This window comes from Eulemur rufifrons, chromosome 16 (genome assembly GCF_041146395.1).
Source record: "Eulemur rufifrons isolate Redbay chromosome 16, OSU_ERuf_1, whole genome shotgun sequence".
Classification (NCBI taxonomy): Eukaryota; Metazoa; Chordata; class Mammalia; order Primates; family Lemuridae; genus Eulemur; species Eulemur rufifrons.
The window spans coordinates 81,296,256-81,323,343 of NC_090998.1; the positions used below are offsets into that span (position 1 = coordinate 81,296,256).

General features: G+C 40.6%; 2 protein-coding genes across 7 annotated transcripts in view; one reads left to right on the forward strand and one right to left on the reverse strand.

Annotated features, from left to right (window-relative positions):
- The window catches only part of WASHC4 (WASH complex subunit 4), a 58,784-nt gene extending 52,531 nt beyond the window's left edge, over positions 1–6,253 (forward strand). For both annotated transcript variants that reach the window (XM_069491667.1, XM_069491668.1), the window contains exons 30-33: positions 614–710; positions 1,324–1,520; positions 1,835–1,931; positions 3,998–6,253. In XM_069491667.1, coding sequence (XP_069347768.1) covers positions 614–710; positions 1,324–1,520; positions 1,835–1,931; positions 3,998–4,065 — 459 coding nt within the window. In that variant the 3' untranslated portion in view covers positions 4,066–6,253. The remainder of the gene's footprint in view (positions 1–613; positions 711–1,323; positions 1,521–1,834; positions 1,932–3,997) is intronic.
- A 1,772-nt stretch (positions 6,254–8,025) lies between these two features.
- APPL2 (adaptor protein, phosphotyrosine interacting with PH domain and leucine zipper 2) overlaps positions 8,026–27,088 on the reverse strand; it is an 80,052-nt gene continuing 60,989 nt past the window's right edge. For 3 of the 5 annotated variants that reach the window (XM_069491616.1, XM_069491614.1, XM_069491613.1), the window contains 13 exons: positions 26,959–27,041; positions 23,408–23,566; positions 21,829–22,017; positions 20,414–20,456; positions 20,275–20,331; positions 20,093–20,181; positions 17,924–18,082; positions 17,693–17,745; positions 15,830–16,004; positions 11,671–11,707; positions 11,321–11,461; positions 10,485–10,532; positions 8,049–9,179 (listed from right to left, as the gene is read on the reverse strand). In XM_069491616.1, coding sequence (XP_069347717.1) covers positions 9,045–9,179; positions 10,485–10,532; positions 11,321–11,461; positions 11,671–11,707; positions 15,830–16,004; positions 17,693–17,745; positions 17,924–18,082; positions 20,093–20,181; positions 20,275–20,331; positions 20,414–20,456; positions 21,829–22,017; positions 23,408–23,566; positions 26,959–27,041 — 1,368 coding nt within the window. In that variant the 3' untranslated portion in view covers positions 8,049–9,044. Of the gene's footprint in view, positions 9,180–10,484; positions 10,533–11,320; positions 11,462–11,670; positions 11,708–15,829; positions 16,005–17,692; positions 17,746–17,923; positions 18,083–20,092; positions 20,182–20,274; positions 20,332–20,413; positions 20,457–21,828; positions 22,018–23,407; positions 23,567–26,958; positions 27,042–27,088 lie in introns of all 5 variants that reach the window. The other 2 variants (XM_069491612.1, XM_069491615.1) reach the window with 1 other exon arrangement.

Here is a 27,088-nt window from a genome sequence, read left to right on the forward strand (position 1 = left end):
TTTATCTTAAGTACTTAATAACGCCTGGTATATAGTTAGCTTCAGTAAAACTTTGTTGAATAAAAGATATGATTAAGGTAAGGTATTTTGGAAGAGCTGCATTTTCAAGAGTAGTATTGTTTTGAGGAATTCACACTTTAGCCAAAGGACTACTAATCCTTATTAACCAAGAACATGGTAAGAAATAGTATATTAGAATGAATTGAGAGGGTGGTTGTAAGAACTGCCTTGCATGTGTTTAAGAGTGCTTGTGCTTTGAAGTAAAGCAGGCCCACTTTTCTGACTCCAGCATTCACTGACTGTATTACTTTGGTACTAAATCTTCTAAGCCTCGGTGTTCTCATCTCTAAAATGTGCGTAATATTTAATAATGAACCAAATACAAGGCACTGGGCTCAGGTTAGTGCCCATATTTAAAGGACTTGGAGAGACGAGCCATTAAGAGATAATTGTGCAGATTGTTTCCTCACCAAGAAAGTATTTGAGGCAAATGTTTCAGATCAAAAGGACAAGAACCTAGAAGAAATTCTGTTTATAATTTTTGAAATGTCTGTTTTAGGAACTAAATTTCTTAGCACAATTGTTTCTATAATATCTTGTTATATCTTTTTAGACCCTCAATTTTGTAGAGCATTCCATTAGTTGCAAGGAGAAGTTGAATAAAAAAAATAAAATTGGAGCTGCCTTTACTGATGATGGCTTTGCCATGGGTAAGCCTAATGGAATTGTTTTTCCATTAATTTTATGTTCACCTTATAAAGGATTCTTAGAAACATTTGCTTGATAATAGATCCATATGTTCTTTATAGATTTGTTTTTCGTGAGTAACATTTACTGGTTTTTTTCCACTGGGCCATGTGGTTGACAGTATTTGTTTTCCATCATTTATAACTGTCACTTAATGCCTTCTTGGTATTGCTGATCATCTGTCTAGTTTGACCTAATGTTTAGATTGTGGTTTTATAGTTTTAGCATCTTATATTTAGTTTCCCTGGTTTCCTTGTAGCTTCTTTAGTTGCTGTCTTTTTAGCAGTGGAAGTTTTATTCTTTACCCTTACAGCCATATGACTCTCCAGGTGATTTATATGGCAATGTTATTTATTTATTTTCTTCTTAATTGGTTTGTCTTTAGTTTTATATATATTTTTTAAAGGAAAAATTAAGCCATCTTGTTAAACCTATCATTAGTTTATGCTGTAAAACGTAATTTGAAAGAGGACTAATTTAAAATGGTTAGCTTAGTGCTGGGAGGTATTGGTGAAGGAATAGAATACAACTTCTGTACTCATTGTAATTTAACTTTAGTTTTGCTAATAACTGTAGGTGTGGCTTACATTCTAAAGCTTTTGGATCAGTACCAGGAGTTTGACTCACTTCACTGGTTCCAGTCTGTTAGAGAGAAATACCTGAAGGAGATAAGGGCAGTTGCTAAGCAACAGAATGTACAGTCAACTAGTCAAGATGAAAAACTGCTACAAACCATGAATCTCACTCAGAAGCGACTGGATGTCTATCTACAGGTAGATAAGCATAAGAGTCAAATCTCCTTTGACTTACTTTTTGTTATCTGTTACTTCTTAATATCTGAAAAACAGAAGCCTTAAACTGCCAATTTAACAAGATGAATAATGGTAAAAAGAGTATATCTTAGAATGGATGTTATTTGGAAGCCATTTGACTCAGAACTTAAAAACTGATGGGTTCTTGGTTCAATTTCTGTATTTTTGATTTCCACTGGAGCTTTTCAAAATATCATAGACATTTCAATTAAATATTTCTGATATTTTTCTATACGTATCTTCAGCTTTTATTTCAAATTTTTTTATTTACTTAGGAATTTGAATTGCTATATTTCTCACTGAGCAGTGCAAGAATTTTCTTCAGAGCAGACAAGACTGCAGCTGAAGAAAACCAAGAGAAGAAAGAGAAAGGTCAGTAAGTGACTTAAATTTGGAAAAACTAATAACTCTCTTTAATAGTAGACACTAATTCCCCATTTTATCTGGTCAGACTTCTAAGCTTCTTTGTCCTTTTGGAAAATAATATAGACCTAAAAATAAGTCTTTTAAAAAAGTAAGACCTATATAGATCTTGTGTTATATTGAAAAGAAATTTACATAGTTTATACACTTCACTCTGTGGCAGTCTTTAAGCTCTAACTCAGCTTGTTCTTCTCTTAAATAAAATTTAACAAGCTTAGGTTTTCTTCTTTCTGGGCTCAACCTATATCAGATTAGAAGGAAAAGATTAGAGGAGGATGGCTGGATGTTGCTGAAGGCAGAGCTGCTGATGACTAGATGTTGACTGAATGAGATGGGACAGGTGATTTTAAGGCATAAAATTGTAGGTGCTATTTATTGTTGTAGTAAACAGTGTCCTGCTCTTCTCCATATTCAGGTCCATATTGAGGTCCTGGAGAGTCAGAGTACAACATAACCGTAACTGACAGACAGTTTGTGAACTTGAGTCATTAAGGAAAGGATTCTGTCCATTGTGTTCTATGTAGGATGATGGGAAAGAATTTCTACATTTTAAGGCTTAAGAGCATTGCTCACTGTTTCATACTTAATGTCCCCATGACACATTTCTCTCAGATTTGAAATTTAGGAACAGTTGTCTTCCCTGAGAAACAGATGTTTCCCTTTTTCTGTCATGGAAATCATGACCTTTTTCCCTTTGCTTGGAAGAGCAAAACTAGATACCCCTGTAGTTGTCATGTTTGCTCTTCTCCTTTTTTTAACTTGTATTTCATAAAATTTTCATAGAGGTGACTCATTTGGGTAGACCACTTATATGAACTACTGTATTTCTTGACAATGTTACATAAGTTATTATAAATATTACTAATATTACTTATTTGTTAGGAGCATATCCAGGCATTTTTGGAATGTATACTAAGTAAGTAATAAGCATATTCTTGAAAAATGGTTTCAGGATGTTACCTGGAAGATAACTCAGTATTTATTAAATGGAAATTTGTCCATATTACATTTGGGTTCATTTTCAAGACGGAGATAAATTAGCAAAGCCATTTGGAAGAATTTGCGTCAATGTTATCTAAACTGGGAAGAAACTCAGTTATTGCTTACGTTCTGCTCAGGCATTTCATGAGCCCCAGAACCTTGTCTCCAGCCCAGGTACAGGGAAAACTCTGCAAGTAGATTGAATGTTGCTTTAAGACCTAAAGCATTGAAACAAAACAAACAACCCTTCGTGGCAGTGGGGCTCCTTGCTTTGGTTTGTTCATCTTAAGGAACTTTGTAGGGTTTGGGTTGATGTATATCATTTACATGTCTGTGTCACTCTTATGTTTTAAGATACTATTTCAATTAAAGATTGCTTAGAGATGTAATCGAAGTTACGAATACATTAGTCAAATAACCTTTGTTAATGAAATATGTGAACATGATATTTTGCACAAAAAGCCAAGAATTCATTCTATCACAAACATAAAGAAATGCTTTTAAAAAATATTTAAAAAATACATTATTTTAAAAAACATACATATACTATAATTTGTTATAATAAATTATAAATACAAATGGAAAGTTATTCATTATTTACAATTTTGTTACGTGAGTTTGCAGCCATGTTGCTGTCAGTAATGCAGTAATGTCAGTAATGGTGATTTCTTGGCCCAGCTGGGGGAACTGGTGTAGGGGAGCAGTCTTGCCTTAGACAAAGGGGTATCATGATTCCACAGGAGAAAGGTGCACGTGCAGTTTGAAGTCATAGCCCAGATGCAATTCTGATCTTTCTCAGCTCCACACACTCATTAAAAAACCAGTTGAAACATTTGTAGTATTTAGCCTAGATTTTTAAAAAATTTAAAGTATAATAAGGTATAATTTGTTACATTAGAGAAACATTTGATGGATACAGTCTTTTCTTCATTTGAAATTTAGCAATATAGCTCTTCTCAAATTTTATTTACTTCTTAATTCATTTTTAAAAAATGACCATAAATGTCCATTGTTGTTTTCACTCATGCTTCCAGAAGAAACTAAAACAAGCAATGGAGACCTGTCTGACAGCACTGTGTCTGCTGATCCTGTTGTGAAGTGATGTTGATGGTATGCATTGCCCACATGAAATCATCAGAGTTGTGTTAAAACTTTTGCCAATGAAATGGATGTTATAAGCTGTTGATGAATTGTTTCCTGGGTCACATCTCTGGAAAATACTTAGATGCTGCAACTCTTTAAGGCAGTGCTCTATTTCCAAAGGCTCTACTTTTCAACAGTTGAGAATGAGATTGTAAAGTTGGATCTTTGCCTGGACTTTAAGCTAGGAGACAGTTCTAGGAACAGTTATTTGAAATGAAGTTATAGAAGGGCAAATACAGATTCGTACACTATCACCTCAGATCTCTTGTAATCTACGTGTTTGTAATTTTTATTTGCATAGGTCTTTGATCCATTTTTATCTCAAATCTTTGGAAATTCATTGCATATACCATATATAGCCAGTAAATACATGCTTAAAAAAAGGAATTGAGCTTGAGATTCATGAAACATACATATCAATCTTCTTATAAAAGGAATATATGAAGATGGCTTTCATACTAGAGGTGAGACACAAGTGTGTTAATACCCTTTGTGTACAGTATAACTGGTGATTATTCACTCATTGTTAATTTCATGTGACTCAGCTGCTGATGTCTTTGACATAAGACATTTTATAACTAGTTTACATTGCTTTGAGAACATTTAACCTCCAACTGCTTTAAATTTAAGATTTACTTAATACTCAAAATTCAGATAAAGCCATAGAATCCTGTTTGAATTTTCAGTTCTGTTCTTGTTGGTTGAAGGGACTATAGATGATACCAGAAAAAAAAAAAATGAATGAATTATTTGTACATCCAAACTCAGGTTTCTTCTACATTAGGTTGAATTGAAATCTTAGTGATGGTTTGGACAGCCTTTTTCTTTATATCAAGTATAATCTAAGACATCAGATTAAATAATAATTGTACTGTTCAGGCTTTTAAAAAATTACCACTGTGAGAATAAAGTTCTAATAAAATTAATCACTTACTGATTTAAAAAGTACAGAAGGATTTTCAGTAAATTTAGTTCCCAATAAGCTGTTAGCTTTATTTTTGTAAAGGTATGTCAGTTATTAAATAATCCTTTTAAAAAATATAATGATACCTTTACAATAAAAACAAGAGTTTAAAACTTGAAATGTAAAACAAACATCATTTTGGGAAATGCTTGATTTTTCTATTGCACTTGCCCACTAAACATTTCTTTGGATAAATCCTGCAAGTAATTCTAACATTGTTCTTTAATTCCAGTTTTTGGTAGGGTGTACAATGCCCTGTCTGTACTAATTGGTTAGGTCAGGGTAACTTTCCCAGCCTATGATAAATACTTTTACTATTAAAAGTCAGAAGAAGCAGAATATGTAGGAAATGTATTTTGTTTATTATGTAAACATGGCTTACAGAATTATGGACAATGGATGGATTAAAGGCATTTAATATTTGTAATTCATACTAACTGTAGAAATGGCCCTAAAGCATGCTGCATAATTAATAATTTATATTTTCATTATTGTAAATGTTTATATTAATGATCTTGCATTTGATTAGATCAAATTAGTCACCATTTCATAGCAACAGCATTATTTTGTCTGTTTTTTTTCTCTAATTTCCCTGAAATACCTTTTAATAGGGATAGAAATTGTGATTAGAAGAGAATCAGATGTTCTCTGTTCATTGTCCCCACACATGTAAATTATTTATTTTATCAGTACTGGATAGAGTTCACATGGGTACCTACAATTGAGAAGAGAGTGATGGATTATTATTTTACCTTTAGTTCAAAATAATGTCATTGCAGTCTGGATAAATTATAATAAATTCATATATTTGAAATAAGATCTTAGAAACGATTAATATTTAAATGGTATTAAACTGCAGAGCAACAGGGCTTCAGTATATTCATACCTAAGTTCATATATACATTTGGATGATGATTTTCCTTGCTAACATTAATGTTGATATTTTTATTTTTTCAAACATACTGTAATTTAAAAATTGCGAGCATTTGTTTGTAAGTTCACAGAAAACTTAATGTTGTTCAAATTCTCAGGAATTAAGGACTAACTGTAACATTGTCAGTTCTAATTAAATTTTGTAAGAGATGGCAAGTTTGTTACCTCACTTGAGTGGGGCTTCCCCGTCCCCCCAATTCTAAGATAATACAATATGTATAATAAAACATTAATAAATATAATTTCAAAATTTTCCTTCCCTTGGATGTTTATGTTCAAAATTGAATGTCTCTTAAACCAGTAGTTCTTAACATTAACTTTTGTGGTCCCTTTAATTGAATAAAATATATGGAATCTCTTTTAAAAAATGCTTGCACATATATATAGGCAAGGAAATGGTTGCCACCAAACCCCCAAAGTGCTTTCCTCTGACAGAGAAACTGCAGGAGCTTCTAAGCTGGTGGGAACAGGCTCATTCTTAACCTTTTTCATTTGTATGGCACTTACTAAATTTTCAGAGTGCTTTAGTATACATTTCAGTAAGTTGTGAAAAAGGCAAGTCACTCATTTCTAAATTGAAAAATTATTCTTCAAAAATATATAATGCATGCAAGAGTATATAATACGTACTATTTAAAGGACGAAAATAAAGTACTCAGGAAGCCACCACATTGGTTAAGAATCAGCCTGTTCTCACCACCTTAGAAGCTCCTGCAATTGCTCCCTGAAAAGGAAGCACTTGGGGGTTTAGTGGTAACGATTCCCTTGCTCTCTCTAATTTTACAATCTATCTGTATTTTCCTAAATAATAAGCTAATGTTTTGCATGTTTTTAAACTTAATATAAATGGGATCTTACTGTGTTTGACTTTAACTCAGTATTTTTGAAATCCACGTTGATGCATATAGCTATAGTTTAGTTTTACTTCTCTAGTGTTCTGTCCCATGAATACAGCTATTTTATTGTTGGTAACATTTCAGTTATTTTCATATTTGGGATACTATGAACAATGCTGCTGTAATTGTTATTGTACACATCCCTGAGTACATGTTTCGAGTTTCTCTAGGGTACGTACCTACAAGTGAACTGCTAGGTGGCAGGGCAGGTTCACTTTCAAGTTCACTAGATAGAATGCCAGACTGTTCTCTCATCCCAGCAGTGGAGGAGATTTCCCATTGCTCCATTCCTACCAACAGCTGAATTTTTGCAGTCTGGTAAATATAAAATGTCTCTGGTTTTAATTTGCATTTTCCTGATTATGAGATTGAGCATGTTTATTTATGAGCCTTTTGTATTTTGTAATCTATGAAGTGCCTTTATGATGTCTTCTATTTTTTTATCTAATTGTAGGAGTACTTTATGTATTCTGGATACTAATTTTCTGTTAGTCTCATGTGCTTGCTAGTACTTTTGTGTTTTCATTCTTTGTGGTGTTTTTTGGTGACTGTTTTCCTAATGATTTGCACACTTTATGTCTTATTTAAGCCATACAGTCCCCTAATAGCATTTCAGTTTCCAATCTAATAATTGTTTAGGACTTGAGATCCTACCCTTCCCCCGAAAAAGTCTAAGCAAGAAAAAAAAAAACTCGGGGGACTGTGGCTCTCAGCCTGTCAGAAAACCAGTTGATCTAATACAGTGATGTCATACAAATGTGTAAGGCATTAGTGAACACTGAACTAATAATTTTATGATCTCATACAGGTTTAGACTAACTCTCCGTGTCTCTGATGGAATACAAATTAGAGGAGCGATTCTTCAGATAGACCCTATGATGTTAACTAATTTGGGGTTGCTAAAAGTTGTTTTATTAATCCACCATTTTAAAAGCAACATTTTAAAAAATTTTGGCAGAGGAATCACATTATTCTACTCATGTTACTCATGTCGAATAAGAAGTATTTTTCATTAGCGTATCTCCTCTGCTGTGATTTCATTATGCTCTAGTTTTTTTGAAAATTTTAGAACCGACTTTAGTTTTCTTTCAGGAATGTTTGAGAAAATGGCCACAACAAGCAAAAGACAGAATAATTTTTATTGATAGGTTAATTTATTACAAAGATGATAAGTCTGTTGAACTTGGGTTACAATTAAACACACTGTACCAATTCAAGATCATTATTATTCTTATTTCATAGGTTGGGAAGGGTGGGTAGGAGGGATAGGGGAGTGGGCTGGGATTCTAGGAACCAGAAGTACCAGGGTGGAAACAGGAACTGTATCCCAAGCCCCATAACCAGTTGTGCTTCAAGTGAGTTTTAAAATTAACTGGTCCCTCCTTGAGGGGAGGGTATGGCTCAGAAGAAACAGGAACTGGTAGAGCTGTACCCTGTCCACAGTGATTCACCACTAAAATAATTGTATCTAGGAGGACCTTAAACTTCTGAATGCTGGTTCAGTAAGGCTCCACTGTAAACCATCTTTTGTGGTACTCATTGGCTAGTCTTTAGTTATTGCATGATGTTTGGAACAGTTACCAAAACTAGATTTGCGTCTCTACTAGTGCTTGGGCTTCAAGGTAGTGCGTGTCACCTAACTGCACAAAATAATGCTATTAGGTCCATTTATGACCCAATTATGTGCTGGATTATAAATACTTTTCAGAATGACAGGCACTTAAAGCTCATTAAGTAAAATATAAAAATAGATTATATTAATAGGAAATATTTAGTGTTTATCAAAGTGTAAATCTAGGCTTTTTCCATTTTTAAAAAAGGATACTGGAAACTGAAAAGAGATGACATTCAAATAAAGTGAACAATGCATTTTTCATAACCGTTCTGAGTGCTGAACAATGCGATCTAAGAAAAGGACTTACCACAAAGCACCTAAAATAACATCTGCAGATGGGTAGGAACGTTGTCAACCATTTCTTACTGTTTCCCTCCCAAGTCTCAGTATCAAGGCATCAAGAGTACATTCCACAAATGATTGTCAGCATTCTGAAAGCAGGTCAGTGTGCCTGTATGTCAGAGAAGTTGAAAACCCTTAAGGAGGTAGCTCCCCTTCCTGTGTGCTCTTCCCCCACAGGCGCAAGTGAGTTACGCTTCAGATTCTGCACCTCTATTTTCACTTGGACTTCCGTCACTGTCATCTGGTTGATCGTTTAACAGTACATATTTTCCATCATTGGTTAGTGGTATGGACAGCATTAATTGAGCCAATGCTTCTGGATCCTGAAGTTACAAGAGTTTAAGAGGGGAAAAAAGAAAAAGCTTAAGATGCACTTCAACCCCTTTGGGCTTGGCTTTCAAAATATGTGATCAAATTCTGTGATCTAGCCTCATTCCTCCTGATTCTTGTCTGTGTGTGCCTTCATCTGGGTCTCTGCTTCTCTGAAAAAACTCTCCCAGGCACATTACTTCTAGAATCTAGACTAAGTTTTTCCTCTCAGTCAGAATATCATTTACATAGCCAATTCATAATCATCTTCCCAAAGAGTCCCTAGAGGAACTTTCTTCACAAAACCTTTGTCTTCTGTATCTTTAAACCCCCTTCTTTTTTCTCTCTTTTAATCTATACCAGGAGTTGGCAAACTATGGCCACTTACTTGGTGCACTGCTTTACTAGAACACAATAGTGCCCATTCATTTAAATACTGCCTATGGCTGCTTCTGTGTTATAACAGCAGTGTTGAGTAGTTAACAACGGAGATAGTAAGCCTAAAAGGTAAAGGCCTTTTATAGAAAAAGTCTACCTATACCATTAAATACTAACTAACCTGCAGTACTTGCCATTATTTCAGGTACGTTGGTCTTTTAGTCCTTGATCTTCCTGACCTCAACAGACTGAACTGCACTAATATGGTAGCCACTAGCTATGTTACTATTTAAATTAAATTTCAAAATCCAGTTCCTCTGTCACACTAGCTACTTTCATCTGCATATTAAATAATACAGATAGAGATCACTTCCATTATTGCATAAAGTTCTACTGGATAGTGCTGAACTAGAAGTCTCCTGGGGGCGGAGACCATATCTGTCTTGCTCACTACCATAATTCCAGGGTTTTTCTTACACAAACTAGGCTCTCAAAAATTTGATGGATGAATGAAAGATTGTAAGCTACTGAAAAACAGGGAGGTGTCAGAGTCTTCATTTCTGATAAGCTCCCAGGTGATGTCTGTCAGTGCTGCTCGGCCTGTGCTCATACTCTGAGGAGCAAGGCCTTAGAGCACATGGTGCATACTTAAGTTTTTATCATCTTAATAAGAAAGGGAATCTAGCCAACTAGCATGCAAGCAAGAAAATGATAAAGCAAGAGCTGCAGCAGTGATATTTATTAAGAAGTCCCCATGTTACCAGTGAATGTGGAACCAAATGGTCAAAAAGTCTGGTGATTAGCATGCTTAAAAGGAAATGCCAAACTTGGCCACACTGCCCAGTGAGCATCACTTTTCTTTTTGAGAGAAATCTTTTTGAGAGAAATGTGTATACGTGTCTTCTGAGTGGTTGTTAAACCAGCACTAGAATGCTCCTTACCTTCTGAACCTCAATAATTTCTTTTCCCAAATTAATAGCATAACATATCTGCAAAATACAAGAAAAGCAGTGTTTGGAAAAGGTAGAAAAGGATAAACATTTTAGGAAAAAATGTGATAACGGGAGTACAGTGAGGTTACTGTGCTCATCCACTTGGGAACATAGGACCTGGCCGCAGAAGACTCATCATATGGGGCCCAGAGCATTAACATCCAACTGTCCTGCCTTCTTCCCGTTGCCAATTTATGCCATACAAAAAAATATTCCAGGTAAGTGAAAACCTAAGTTATCCAGTGTTTAAAACTCAGTAGGATAGCTTTTCCCTCTTAACTGTATTTAGACACTGCATGTTTACATGCACAGTGGCAAACACATACTTAAAGGATTAATTTTCATGAATTCTAAGTAGTAGATGTAGTCACAAAGCATTTTATACTAAACCAAAAAAACAGCTTAGATGTACTTTCCTGATGTTCTTCCTTGGTTTGCTCTTTGAGACTATTCTCCATTGTAACTTTTGCTTTAATTTTTTTTTGAAAAAACAAATTTGGGGGAAACTGCTTTCAATAATTCCTGATATCCCTACTAAACAATTATGTCTTGCCAATAAAATTCTTCTTCTTTCACTCTATTCTGGTTGATGTGTATTTTCCCATGGGGAAATCTTAATCCAGTTAGTTCTCTTTTAGTGGGACCTTCTGAGGAGGTAATCATCTGAACTCCTGGATGGAGACATGCAGAATATTCAACTAAATACCAGGGGGATAGTGCAAAAAAACCTTTAAAAATGGACTTGTTTGGACTATTATGGAATCTTAATAAGAAAAAAAGAAGACCTTTTCGCCTTCTGAGTTGCTTTCAAAGATGTACGTGCTCAGAGACTCTTCTCCTGTGGACTCGGGAACACGGATGACGAAGCCTACTAGTCTCTTGTTCTCTTGATGAGCAGCAAATTGTGTGACACTGGTGAGTTCGAACTGAGAAAAAGGGGAAAAAAAGGACTAGATCACACAACTAGAATTAAACAACTGACAAGGTTACTTTCTATGCAAAAGTCAGGAGAAAAAGTGTACTGTTAGTGACAGTCATTTAATTTGCCAAGTCTTTACGAAGTGCCTAAGTTGTGTTTAAGGTAGATAGTAGATATTACGGTGTAATCACTAACATTAACTGTTGAGGTACTTACGTTGGCTCTTGATACTTGGGTCTGAGGATCTATCAACCTGAAATTTAAGAGATTCATTATATCACAAATGTTGGATAAACTTACATTCTCAGAAGAGTTTGTAGACTAAAATCACACACATACCCCCAAATATGAAAAATAAGGCCTGTGCGAGGGTCAGGTGAGATAGTTCCATGTAACCATGTGCTTGGTCTCTGCCTTTGTTGAACCTGTGTAGTTAAGGCTCAGGGTATCTATAATGGAAGCTTACATAGCAAATAGAAGAATTAATTTCAGAGTATTTTGGTGCTTATCCACAGCAGCTGCATCATACTTCTCAGTACTTCTGCTGTATAATATGGACATATTCTGTACAGCCTCCTTCTCAACAGTCATTGACTATTTTAATTCCTCTGAAGTGCTAGATGAACGTATTCTAAATTTAACATTTTTAAAAAGAAAAATATGGGGTAGGGTGAGAGAATAGTGAAGGGATTTTGACAGACCAGTCTGTATCAGTTTGGGTATAAGAGAAGTAATTTAATAGGTATTCGAGAATATATTCTTTAACAACATTTTAAGCATCACCTAATAATCAGGTTGATGTAACTTGGAAAATAAATTGCATTAGAGAATTTACTGCTATCTTAGATGTATAAATTTCTACTATATTCTTCCTACTTGTGTTAGAATAATTATTAAATAGCATGGTATTACATATTTAAATAACTGAATTCCTATAAATTTTATAGGTGAAAGCAAAAACCTGTTTCTTGAAAATGGTTGTAATTCCATTTATAGGAAATGTCCAGCACAGGCAAATCTACAGAAACAGCAAGATTAGTGGTAAGTAGTTGCCTAGGGCTGGGTGGGTTGAGGGAAAAAGGGACTGACTAGCTAGCTAGTGAGTATGGGTATTCTTTTTGAGGTGATGAAAATGTTTTAAAATTGTAGTGATGGTTGTTTAACTGAATATACTAAAAGCCACTAAGTTGTACATTTAAATGGGTGAATTTTATCTCAATAAAGCTGTTACTCCAGGAAAGGTTACAATTTTAAGTGCAAGCAGTTATACTTACTAAAGCACAGGATTTATAATCAAAAGGTTGACATAGCTCCTCACTCGATCTTGTTAAGTGACCCGGACTTTTCTCACTGCTTCATCCATAAAACTACAGTAAGAATCCCAACTTCCAAGAGGTAGTTATGACAATTAGAAAATATATATAAAATTTTAGGTAGACAAAGCTTAACAAATGTTACTTTTCTTTATGTCCCTATTAATAGGTATGGATTTAATTCTTTTGAACATGACCATAAAGTTTTACGCAAGTTGAAATAACTTTCCTTAGGTATTTTGTAAAATTTTTTCATAAATGAAAATTTAAGCATATTTGGTGGGTAACGTTCAAAAATTTGCTGTCTAAATCAGTTAACCTGGCTTTGTCTCTTAAGATCTTCTGATTTCCTGTGACCCCTAGTTTCAGAACCTATTCCACTATGGGGGAGTGTGTTTTTACTGCAGTAAAATACATGTAACATCAAATTTGCCATTAATGGCGTTTAGTATATTCATAATTTTGTGTAACCATTACCACTATCTAGTTCTAGGACATTTTCATCACCCCACAAGTTAACTCCATCCCCATTAAGCAGTCACTCCTCATTCCTCCCACCCTCTGGCAACCACTAGTCTGCCGCCTTGTCTCCATGGATTTACCTGTCTTGGAATGTTTCATATAATTGGAACCATACAATATGTGGCTTTTTGTGTCTGGCTTCTTTTACTTACTTAGCACAATGTTTTTGACATTTATCCATGTTGAAACATGTATCAGTACTTCATTCCTTTTTAAGGCTGAGTAATATTCTATTATATATACATATGCTTGAGTATCCTGTACCCAAAATGCTTGGGACCAGAAGTGTTTCAAATTTCAGATTGGTTTTTTTGGATTCTACAGCATTTCAGATTTGGAATGCTCAACCTGTATCCTTTGTTTCATTGATGGACTTCTGGATTGTTTCCCACCTTTGGGCTATCATGAAAAGGACTGCTGTGAACATTTGTGTATATACAAGTTTTTGTTTGAATGCCTGTTTTTAATTCTTTTGGATATCTATCCAGGAGTAGAGTTCTATGTTTAACTTACAGAGAAACTGCCAAATAATTTCCCACAGCAGCCAGACCATTTTACATTGCTACCAGCAATGGATTCCAATTTCTTCACATCCTTGCTAAAACACAATCTTTTTTGTCCTTAAATTATAGCCATCCTACTTTGTGTGGAGTGGTGTTATCATTGTAGATTTGATTTGCATTTCCCTAATGATACTTAGCATCTTTTCATATGCTTCTTGGACATTTGTTTATCTTCTTTGGAGAAATGTCTATTCAAGTCCTTTGTCCATTTTTTAATTCGGGTGTCCTCTTGTTGAGTTTTGTGAGAATTCTTTATTCTGAGTACTAGGATCCTTTTTAGATATATGATTTTCAAATATTTTTTCCCATTCTATGGGTTGTCTTTCCATTTTTTTGGATAATGTTCTTTGATGCACTGTGGTGTTTCATTTCCTTTGATCTTTTTGGTGGAAATCATTCCATGACCATTAGGATTATAAGAACAGTGAGCCAATTTCTATAAAGGGTCTAGGACAAACTTGAAGAAAAGCTTTAAGTAAATATATGGTTTCATTCTTAAGAACCTAATTCCCAGATAAGGTTCATAACAAATGAAAAGGATGGATTTAATGAATGGAAGAAACTATTTTCTGATTTTTGCCAAAGTCCTGGTTACCTTCTTTGAAGCTAACATTTACTGAGCACTTGCCATGTGCCAGTCAGCTGTTATTCCTCAGGACAACACTACAGGGTGTCAATACAGTTAAGAAACTGAGGTACAGAGGTGAAACAACTTGCTCAAGGTCATGCAGCTAAGAAATGCCAAGGCCAGAAATAAATGTAGACATTCTGGCTCTAAAGCAGAGCTGTCCCATAAAAATATAACGTGAGCCTTATACGTAATTTAAAATTTTCCAGCAGCCACATTAAGGAAAGTGAAAAGAAATGGGTGAAATTATTTAATCCAATATATCTAAAATACTATAAAACATGTAATTAACCTTAAAATTGCTAATGAGATGTTTTACATTCTTTTGGGGGGAGATAAAAAATCTTAGGAATTTGGTATGTATTTAACACTGAAAACACATGTCACTTCAGACTAGTTATGCTGCAAGTGCCACCTGTGGCTACATTACTGGACAGTGCAATTCTTTTTTTTTTTTTTATTTCAGGATATTGTGAGTACAAACATTTTGGTTACATTTTATGTCTTTGCCTCACCCAAGCGAGGATTAGAGGCATGCCCTTCCCCTCTACAATGCTCACCGCATCCATTAGTTGTGAGTTTACCCACCCCCAACCCCCTAATCCCTGGAGGATATTACTACCGTGTGAGCACCACAGTGTTGATCAGTCAGTGCCAATTTGATGGCGAGTACGTGTGGAGCCTATGCTTCCAATCTTGTGATACCTCACTTCGGACAATGGGCTCAAACTCTATCCAGGAAAATGTAGGAGGTGCTAGATCACTGTCGTTTCTTATTATAGAGTAGTATTCCACTGTGTACGTATACCAAATTTTAATAATCCACTCATGAATTGACAGGCGCTTGGGTTGTTGCCACATCCTTGCAATAGTGAATTGAGTGCAACTCTTCATAGAGCCTCATATAGATCTTACTCCCTGAGACCTCTCTCAACAAATAAGTTAAGTCATATTTTCCTTGTGATGGTCCAGTTATTTTGGGCTGATTCATGTTTTTTTCATTGTTTATTTTTATAAACAGTACTCTCAGAAATGAGGGTACGCAAAAGCCTTCCATTTTCAAGCTCTGAGATGTAATATAGAGATTAACTCTAGAGTGATGGCATCTTTATAAATAATACTCACCAGTGGATTTTTAAAGATACCAGTTCTTGTCTGTAAGGGAGCGTCTTCTGGCCTATTTATCTTATAAAATCAAAATATAAAAAGGGGTGGAGGCAAAAACAAGAGTAGCACCTTCACTTAATCCAATCAAACAACCGTCCTAGCACCAACATTAGGGGGCGAATATGCCTTAAAGAGGGAATCAGATGAAGCCTTAAGAAAGTCTGAAAAGAAACTGAAAGTACCTCAGGGTTTGACTGGTGACCACCAGGTGGGATTCTGTCATACGGAAGATGTTATGAATAGCTCGCGCAGCCAATACTTGTCTCATCGCTTCATAAATCACTTCAGTAGTGCTGTCTGTTTTAACAGCCATTGATCCCAAAAACCGAACTATAAACATCTGTTGCAAAAGCGAATCTGCAAGAGAGCACGCTCTGCTCAGCATCACATGCGCTTCCTGGCTGCCGCCGGTCTGAGACTCAGCCGAAGACCTCAGCTTCTGCTTCTTTCTGTGGAGGACTTTCTACCAAAATTTCCCCGTACTGCTTTTGTAAACCAGTATTGCCAAAGCTCTAAATCTTCTACTGTCTACGTTTTGTCAGTTTGTTTGGAACTACTTCATTAGACTAGAAAGTCTCCTCTTTTTCTTCATCTATAAAATGAGACGGTGGTACCAGATGAACATCCTTCTAGCACTGAAATGCTAGGAGACTACACATGGTGACAGTATATTCATTTTACCTTTTCTCTGAAAACAAGAGCATCTCCACCAGTTAATAGAAAACTCATTACTTTGGCCCACTGGTAAGACCCAATGGGTTTCATTCAATTCATATGTATTTATTGCTGAAGGGAGTGATATTTCATAAACTAATGGAGATCAGCACTGGCTTGCTGATAATGACCCATAACCTGAAAAAACTAACAGCTGTAACTGGAGGATCGTGATGAATGTCTAAAAGATAATCATTTTTTTCTGTAAGAACAGTAATTCACTTAACCATCATTTTAAACTGAGAAGCCTCCCTTTTTCCTTCCTCTTAAAAGTAACTTAAGGGTTAAAAAAAAATATTAGGAACATATAACTGATATAAACACCTACTCCCATATGAAGATAGTTTTTTGTGTGTTGGGGACTGTTCACAAGTTTGGAAGTCTTTGGTTTGGATTATTATAGTGTGTCCTGTCTGAAAAATCAGCTAGATGTAGTAGAGAGAGCCAGGTTTGAGGCACAGCCTACATTAACATCGTAACAAAAAACTTTTTTTTTTTTTTGTTTGTGTTGCCTAAAAACTGTAAGGAATGCCAATTTTCAAATCCTACTTTTAAATTTAAATAAATGGGATTTCATTCTAATGATACTCTTAGACATGACCCTGTGGTAAAGTGGAGGTCTTGCCAGTAAGTCTAGTTATTAAATTGGCTGGGCTGGGAACTGGACGTCTGCTCCATGGGGTAGCAGATTATGGTCGGCTCTGCTGGGCATGTTCTTAGGTACATTACAAGAATGTAAATCAAATAATTGAACAGCCTAAATATCATTTATTTGTATCATCTTCAAATTAAAAAATGAGTTATTTGTGCTTTTGGTTTTCTAAAATGGAACAGTGTAATATTTACAATTCACCAAGATTGCATTTTAATGTGATCATTTGATCCTCTTTGAATTTGTTTTGTAGAATGTGGGCTGGGCATGATGGCTCATGCCTGTAATTACAGCACTTTGGGAGGCTGAGAGGGGAGGATCACTTGAGCCCAGGAATTCAAGACCAGCCTGGGCAACATAGTGAGATCCCATCTCTCTAAAAAATAAATAATAATAATAAAAAGAACGTGATACTAGATTTGGATATGGCAAGATTTCTAGGCGGGAGCTACAAAAAGGGGTTGGGTATGGGAATGGTGAAATAGCTACAGGAGAACTTTCAGCTGCCCCTCAGACCTGCTCCCACTGCATATGTTAATACTAAATTTTCACAGAGAACAACAAATCTTCAATTCATACTCTAATCACAGCTCTCTAGAACATGACTTCACAACTTATTTCAATGGCCCTTGTCATTCTGTGCAGGGAAAAGAATAAACACACCAAACTAGCCACTTACCTTCTGCTTCTGGAAAAGATTCATCCTCAGTTTCACCAAAAGGGTTGATACGCCTAAGGGAAAATAGCCAGTTAATAGAATAGAGTTAATCATGACAGATTCAGCTAAGAAACGACACTTAACACTTGAACTCTAAGTTAGAATGGCAGCAGTCTTTGGTGGTGGGTGGGGCCGTAAGAGATGTCAAATTTATTTTCACTTCTCCCGGAGATAACCTCCCTTCGCCCATACCTGCTCCCTCTGTTCTGATCCAGGAATTCTGTAGCGGGAAGTACGATATCAAACTGAATCGGCGTTCCAGGTGCAATCAGTTGTTCTGCTTCAGGTTCACTGACTGCTGCTTTGGGAACAGTCTTGTCATTTTCCACCTCTGAATTTTTCAGGTTCTGGCTGGAGTATAAAACAAGATAAAAATCAAATCCTTTTTAACAAAACTATGCTTTATATTATAATCAAGTGAATACTTCTGAATGCTGATGTGACTTTTACAAATAGAAATATAAGGGAGAAGATTTTAATCGGTCCCTCAATCTATTCTACAAATAAATCTTCCTAAAACTTCATTCATCTCCTTGGCTAAAAACCTTCAGATCACCCCACTACATACAGTTCTCTCTGCTACACAGCATTCTGCACCGTGTGTCAGACCAGCGGTCCCCAACCCCCGGGGCCCAGTATAGGCTGCCTCTCACACTTACTATGTCCAAAACTGACTCTCTTCATCTCTAAAAACACCATATTACTCAGGTGCGCAGCCCCTACAAGAGTCATCCTTTGATCTGTCCTTTTCCTTCTGCTGCACATCCATCACAGTCCCATAGGTTTTCCCTCTGAAGTAAGTCCCAATCCATCTACTTTTCATCTCTGCCACGATCCTGGTCTAAACCACCATCATCTCCTGAGCTGCTGTCAGCCTCCTCAGTGGACACCTGCTTACCCAGCTCTGTGTTCTGTGTTCTCTAGAGCAGCTGGAGCTAACTTCAGAAAATGTAAAGTGGACTGTTCCTCTCTCTCTCACAGACACACACACACACCCTCTCACAACCCTTCCACAGCTCCCCCGAGCTTCCCTGCCCTCGTCCCTGCCCAGCCTCACCTCACTCCATGCTCTCCCTCTGGCAGCCACTGTCCAACTGTACTGGCCCCATACCTGCTACCAGGAATGCGCTCCCTCGGGCTCTTTGCAAGAATGGCCACTCATCTACTTTGCAGTTTGAGTGTTATCGCCGCAGCCAGGCCCTGCACCGGTCTCCTCTATACTCTCCATGACAGCACCTCGTCATCGACTCCATAGTGCTTTTCCCATTTTAACTAAGTATTTGCTTACCTTTTGCCTGTCTTCCCTTATTAGTCTATAAGTTTCATTACCTAGGCCAGGCTCGGGCACATAGTGGATACTCAAATCTTTGTTGAATAGCTGGATAAATGAATGAACAGTAGGTACATAATAGCTGCAGAACTAGTGAAGGCCATACATGATATTTGCTTAGAAGTAAATGGCAGTTTGTTCCCAAGAACACAGTTTCTCTGCTTCTTTCCTCCACTGTCATCAAAACATTTCTTTATTCTTAAGGAGCTGATCCTCATTAAGAATACTGAGAGAGGGGCACCCGCCCCCCATCGCTCTGGGGCGGCTGGCAGCCACGTCTGTTACCCTTCCACTCTCTGGGTTAATTCAGCTGGCTGGCCAGACTTTTTTTTTTTTTTTTTTTTTTCAGGGATTCTTCTATGTCCCTTCTGTAGGGTCCTTTGTGTTTAAGAATGTGACTGACTTAGTCTAGAACGGGAAAAAATCAGATAATGAAAAACATGGGCTGCAAATTATGTCTTTTTAGAAAACCAATTACACCTCCTAAGTACTCCTACACTATATATCAGCACCCTTGAAAGATGGCGTGTTAGACCCTGAAGGCCCCTTGGAGGTCATCGAGGTCACTCCTTATGTCACGATGTGGAGGAGACAGAGGCCCAGAGAGTTGACTGACTGACTCAAGGACATCTGGCTGGGGATATGACAGAGCTATCATTAGAACCCCCGTCTCCTAACTCCAAGTCTGATACTCTCTGTTTTGGTTACGTTACTTTGTCAGTACTGATGGGAACTATGGGGGAACTGGTGACTAGCAGGACCCTGGATGCGAGTCCTCACTGCTCGGGTGCAGCGGCACGGGCCAGGGGAAAGGACAGGTCTGAATGCTCTCACCACGTGTTCACACCACCTCACACGTGGTGTGAACGTGGGCAAAACAGTTAACCTTTCTGGGTGTGGTTACTGCTTCTGTTCAACAGGGCTGAGCAACATGCCTGGGTGGTTTATGCGGACTCACTGACAGCCCATTTCAAATTCCTAATCCATAATTTGGCTCCACAAAAGCTAGTTTTCCTTTGTCCTTTAGTTACCTGAGGCAGGAGCTTTCTTGTTTTTTTCCAAAACTTGTAATAGGAGTCACTGCCTGCAGAGCCGTCTGATTCAACTTGATGGCGACTGCCTAAAATCCACAGGAAGACACGCTCAGGCCGGGAGGCGGCACTCACCCTCAGCCCGAGGAGAGGGCGGGCGAGGTGCAGGCAGTACTGATTACCTCGGGGTTGTCGGTCAGGTAGATCTGCCTGGAGATGTTGTTGATGGCGCATATCCACTGTGGAGGGCAGCAGAAGAGAACACTGAATCCCGAAGTCACCCGCCACGCTAGGAAGGAGGCGAGATTAACAAAATCTTACCTCTTCGTTTTCCTTTCTGCTCTCTGCCTGGAGGATTATCCCCCTGAAAGGAAACGCACGTGAGTAACTAAGTGCTTCCCAGATCTCGGTGGCAGAGGATGATTCTACAGGAGCTGAACTCGCCTGGGCTACCAAAGGCAAAGGGCCGTGAAGGCGGCGTGACGGGGAGGAAAGAAAATGGGATTCCGGGTCTGGCTCTGCCGCTAAGTCACTACGAGACCTTGCACAAGCACTTCCTTTCCCTGGGCCTCAGGTCTTCTGGCCCCTTCCAGTCTGATCCTACAGTGGGGACTGTCCTGTTGACCTTCCCTTGGATGGTCCAAGGCCCAGCCACCTCCCCAACCGCGCCCAAAGGAGGGCTGGCAGCAGGTGAACTCCTTTCCCATGAAAATCTGCATGTGGGGACCAGGGGACAAGATAACACTGCCCCACCTTTGTGAAGGCCTTAACTCCTTAAAGGAACTGCACATCTGCTAGTTCCTTTGTTCCTAATATCCGCGGCACATGGGTAACACAGATCTTCACCCTAGTTTATACCTGGGGAAAGCGGGGCCCAGAGGAGTTAAGTAACTGCCAGGGACCATGACTAGAATCCAGGAATCTTTGTTCCTACGCTATTTCCCATCATCAAAGGAGGAAGGATCCGGTCTAAAACTGCTCTGCCAGCCTGGGAGAAGAGATGAGCCACACCACCTGGCACTGTCCCCACCCTCACCATGAACGCTCCGTTCAGATCTTAACTTAGAACCCCGATGCAGAAAGCAAATTCAGCACAGCGGCTCTGACTGAGGGACAGAGCCCCTCCTCTCCCCACAAGCAAGTGACCCTGAAACACCTCTGTGGGGCTCGGAATTCCTCGGGACTCAGTTGGAAAAGCCACTGCTCTGGGTGAGAGGGGATCCCGCCGGCACAGGACCTACTGTGAATGACTACAGGCGCCCCAGTTTTTAAGTCTGACCTCTTCTGGCCCCGAGGCACACGGAGTGTGTGGGAACAGCCTGGTAACAGATGGCATCGCTGCAGCCGAACGTACTGTTCACTGTTTCAGCTGGAAAAACGGACTCAGGCGGGTCTTCCCTTCCTACTCTCCCCATCCCGCCCTGCCACAGCACGGGCACACACGCCGCCTCTCCCCCAGAACCATGGAGGTCATCTCTTCTCCAAAGCCACAGGCAAGTCCTCACTGGGGCTCCTGAAATAAGGCAGGCTGGAGCCCATATGGGTCACGTGGGCTTCTTAAGAGAGTATAAAATCCTCCTCCTGAAGGGTCAGCAATAGTGGGAACAGGGTCTCCCCAGTGGAGGGCTAGCATGGGGGAATGAACTAGGAAGCCCGTGGCAGGGGTGGAGTCACTAGGAAGCCCGTGGCAGGGGTGACCACTTGTTCTCCTCCCAAATCAAACCCAGGAGGCATACGATTTTCCGTTAGGAGTGGTGATCTGGAAGCAGTATCGTCGGTCTTCACAGTCCACTGCCATCACGGAGCAGTTGTCCAGGTCCTGGATCAAACCTCCAGCCACGGCTCCCCTGGGCTGACACATGAGATTCCCGCCTTGGGTGAAGAAGTAAAGCCTCTCCCAGGTGGTGGTGACCAGCCCTGTTTTGCTGTACGAGTTATGTTGTGAAGAGCCCGTCAGTACCAGGAAGCGTGAGCAACACCCCCAAGCCTTGCTGCCTCTCCATGGGTACTGGTGGCATTTTAGAACTAAAGTGTTTCTTTATATTAAAGCAAAACTGCTTTGGAAACCATTCAAATGAAAAGAGTGGCAGGGAGGTACAATTTAGCTTGAATGATCTGGGACACTGTGGGCTCTGCTCCCAAGGGAAATGTCAGTCCCTGGGCCAGCTCCAGGTCTGTGGGCAGGTCCAACTCTCCCCACGCAGCCATGCTCTGGCTGCTAAACCCACTATCTGGAACTAGAATTAGTCCATCACCATGAAGAACTTGAAACCCGGAAGATCTTTTCTCTAAGACACGGAGCTGAACTGCTCTAAGTCTAGTCAGAGGCACCAGGGTTACCTCAGCCCACAGCACAGACCCCACAGTCCTGGGGGCTCTAAGTGATTAGGTTTTGCTCCACCTGGAGGTTATGCTCGTTTGGTGGGCTGCTTATAAGAGGAACATCTAGTTCCTGGCAAATAAAACCAGAACCTTACGGAGTTTTTTATACCTATACAACTATAGGGGACATTTCGCTTGTGATCTCAACAGGTTCAAAGACGTCTGGGGAGCTCTACCCCGGTAAGAAAACAGCTGGCAATTCCTCTCCATACGTCCTCCCCTTGGGGATCTCAGACACATTCGCTTGCTTCAGTATTTACAGAGCAGCGCCTATACGTGCGGCACCAGCTTTCCTGACACAACAATTTCGAGAAGCAGCAAAGGCTAACGTGAGTGCTTCCTGCCTGGCAGGAATGACCTCATTCGATCCCTGTGACAACTTTATGAAGGAGGTGCAGCCATCAGCTCCGCTTTACAGATGCAGAGACGGAAGCTCAGCACGGCCAGGGTGCCTGGTGCCAAAGTCAGTGCTCACGCCAGGCCACCACAACCTCCTCTCTGCGCTTAGAAGCACTGACACCCGATGGTCCCTTCCACTGGAAGGGACTGTCTAAAGGCCCGCCGGCCCTGGCTCTGGCCGCCGTGGCAGGCCTCCAGCGCACTGCTCTTAGCAGCCGGCCGGCACGGGGCAGGGATAAACACTGACAGTGGTCCAGAATGACAACAGGTACGAGTGGTCTGTTTACAAATGGCCATGGTGACCAGGGACAAGGATAGCCTGAGTGTCTTGGAGTCTGTGACCCCCATTCCTAGCCACATCTCTCAGCGCAGTTTGGGACCTGGGCCCCAGGGGCTTCCCCAGGGTGCTGTGCTGGGACTCTTCCCCAAATCTCACCCACTCACCCTCAGACTGTAATGGGGCACTTAAAGGGTTTGCTTTTCATCCACTTCCTAAGGGAAGCAGCTTTTAGAGTAAGAGGCAGACGTTCTCACTTTCTAAGGTTAAGGTAACCAGCCTTCTGGATGAGGTTCCTGTTGATCTGTGGTGCAGACACGTCAAAGTCCGGAGTGTAAACAGATTCATCGACAGAAAGTAACTCTTGCTGGGATGCCCGCATCTTTTCTGCTTCGTCTTCCAGTTCCACCTGAATGCTTAAGACAGAAGATGCCGGGTCAGTGACTCCGCACTGGCCAGCGCAGCACTACCAGGCAGCAGCTGGCAGCCACCCCCACCCTCCCCCCAGCCCTGCAAGGCTTTCTGCCTCACAGCCACAGCTGCCAGCCTCCTACATGGCCGCAACCCTCTACCTTAGGCCCTTGGAACTACAGATCACAGGGACTCAAGTCTGCATTACTAAAGTGACTGCTATTTTAAAACGGAACATGAGAAGTACCACTGAATATGCCGGAACCCAGCTAAACAGTCTTGCTGCTGGCAAGGAGGTACCTGTGCTTAGCACTGCTGATAGAAATTTCTGGATAAAAGATTTGACAAGCCATCCTTAGGGGCTGCAAATGCAGGCTGCCTGTGAAAGTCCCACAAAGGAAAAAATGAAACGGTAGTCATTCCGGCACCCCGCCTGACTTAGGCAAGGGTGGTGAAGGCAACCACTGGTGATAGGAAAATGACCAGGAAGTCGTACTCAGGTGCAACAAAAACGCCAAGGGCGATGCTGTTCCTTTTTTAACAGCCACACAGCGGCCCCAGGGCTGCGCAGCCTGGCTGTGTGACCCGGCCAGGCGCTGACCACAGCAGGGTAAGTGGTCCCATGTCATGCTCTGGTCCATTAGACCCCGGAAAGCCTGGAAGCTTTAGCTTGAAACAGCAGCTGCCCCTTATTCCCGATAAAGTGAGGCCTCACCAGGCCACCCCAGCCAGTGGTGACAGTCTTAGTTATAAAGTCCTGAACAAAGTCTGCCCAACAGACTGAGAAAGCAAACTTTGGAGGCGGTGTTCCACCTCTCCACTGTGTTGAAGGACATAAAACAGAACTACAAGTGCTAAAATCAGAAGGAACTAGGGGCCGGCAGGGCCAGTGTTTCTTGGGTGAGTTCCTTATGCTCGGGGCTTTCCCTCTCCTGTGGCTGAGCAGCGCTGGGCTTGTACGTTCCATGTTCTCCTCTTCTCTGATGCAGCTCGGTACAAGCCGCCAGTCTAAGCCAATTCTGCTTTCCTGACATTTGAATGGGATGACTAGGAACTCTACCACTGGTGTCCTGGGACAGGCAGGCTGGAGAACAAACCTCATTAGCTTAACCCCGGTCCCTGCCACGGTTGAGGGAACGAAGGAGAGAAAAATGCTGTGGGGTGGGGGTGGGGGTGGGGGTGGGGGTGGGGGGTGGGAGCCAAGGGCAGGGAGCCCGCTTAGGTTCCTAAGCTTTTGCGGGCAATAGACCTCTTTGAAGATGTGATGAAAGAGAAGGATCCTGTCCCCCCAAAAGTGCTCATGTGCACCAACAGGACATCCTGCACACGACTTCAGAGAGTTTTTAATAACGCCCCGCCCTCCCCAACCCCATGCAGACTCAGGCTCAAACACTTGGAGCTCATCCAAGGCTCCTAGGAACAGGGTCAAAAAGTAACTGCTTTCAATTTGTTCTCTTAAAAAAAAAAAAAAGCATATTTCATTTAACTAAAAAATATATATATATCGGAGAGTAAAAGGATTCAAGAAAAACATAGAAATATATCATTGTGGAGTTAGGGGAGGAAAAAAGCTCTGTGTGGTTGCTGGAAGCCATGCTGGATTCCCACTGGGTTCTGAATCCCCTCAGGCTTTGAGACCAGCAGAGCACCTGGCTATCCGCTATCTGCTCCCAGGGGAAGGGCTGGGAAGCTTTGGTGCTCCCACCAGATCCCAGTCCCAGGCCTCTCTGGGCGGGCTGGCTGCCAACGCGTAGCAATGGGGCGGCAAAACCACGTCCTGGCTTGGAGAAGAGTGGCTGTATTTACCCACTGACCAATACAGAATGTAAGGGACAGGGAAATAAGCATTCTTAAACGGAATGGAATGCCTTAGCTCTTTGAACCAGGAGGCTCAGTGCCGCCAGGTTCAGTCTGGGAACTTGCAAAAGCAGCCCCAGTCTGTGCAGAGAAGGCCACACACCCTGGCGCGGGCTCTGACTTTAATGCTGGGCTGTGGTCCTCCCGGGAAGGCTGGTGCTACACTTCGGTTGGCCTATTGACAGTTCACGAAAATGCTGACAAGGAGGCAAGACACGTACTCTATGGCATCTCAAAGACATGGGCACAAATGTCCTGCCATCCATTAATAAAACAGTCTCGAACATGAGAAAAATGAAGTGTGGATGGTTCTCCCAGAAACATAAAAAGCCACGGAATTCTGAGAGTTCAAGTAGGATGAGAAGAGAGAGTGAAAGACAGGGGAGAGGGTACTGCCACGAAGTGACAATTTAACAAGCTCTCATCTTTAACTTCCTCCGAACATTCCCAGGGGCTAATAACCAAATCAATTAAAAGGCAAGACACCGAAATGAGATTTCACAAATTGCTTTCTAGCATAATTATAAATCTAGCCTACATCACTCACTGCTGCCAACCGCCTGGAAACAAACGGCTCGCTGCCTTTCAGGAAGGAGGGTGCCTTTCCACTCTCCCTCGTCTGTGTGCATGCTCAGCACTGGCTTTCGTGGGATTCATTTTTTATTTTCAGATCATTTTAGGTAGACTTCTGCCTAAATTCCACTGTTTGGCCTTCACAAGGTATTCTGAAATGCAAAATCTTCAAGAAAATGAGTAACTTTCTCTTCACTTTTCCATATGAAATAAAATTCCCTCCTATTTCCATTTTGTATATTTATGTGTCAGTCGCACAGAGGTACCCCTATGCTCCAGAAATGCTGCCGAGCGGTCGGGGAGCCCCAGGCCTGCGCTCTGGGGGACAAGCCTGAGGCTGTGGCCATGAGTGTCCCCGAGGTCGCTGTGGGAGTGCAGGGAGGGCAGCGCAGAGCAGCCACACACCCGGTGAGTGGTTTTATAATAAGTATTTGCAGCTTGTTAAGTTAGTTTTAAAAAGGCTTAACACCTCGCTTATCTATCACATACCACCCTGCGGGTTAGTTTCCTGAAAGGCCACAGCGCTTCTGCCTCCTACTCTCGTTAGCTCTAGCTCGCAAAGACCTCTTCTAAATCCACAGCAAACCTCAGCTGCACTCACGGGCTTAGAACATGTGAAACTTGAGCATTAACAAAAAGAGATCCTGAGAAGAAGAACTTGGGCTTAACGGGGAAGTACGTCCATGGATGTTGTGATCTTTTATTTAGCCTTTCAACGTCATGGGGAGGCTCTGGGCACCACAGTCGTCAGGAACTGCAGAAATCATTACCCTTCAACCGTGTGTCCCCAATATTCACACACATCGGCAGCTCTGGTGAGGGCAGAGCACTGTGATGAGAGTCCACAGAGTGGGCAGGGGCTCTGTGGGACCCTCTGCAGCCAGAGCCCTCCTTCCATCCCCCAGAAATGTCACTGCAGCAGGAAAAGCACGAGGGACATGAGATCCAAGCCAGGGTGCAGCATTACCTTTGAACCATGTCTGCAACGGAGGATAAAAAGCTGTCCATACGTTTGGAAAACATCTCTGCTCCCTTCTTAAAGAAGTTAATCTGAAAGACAGAATTGGGATGTGCTAAAGGTCATCTAGGGCAAACGA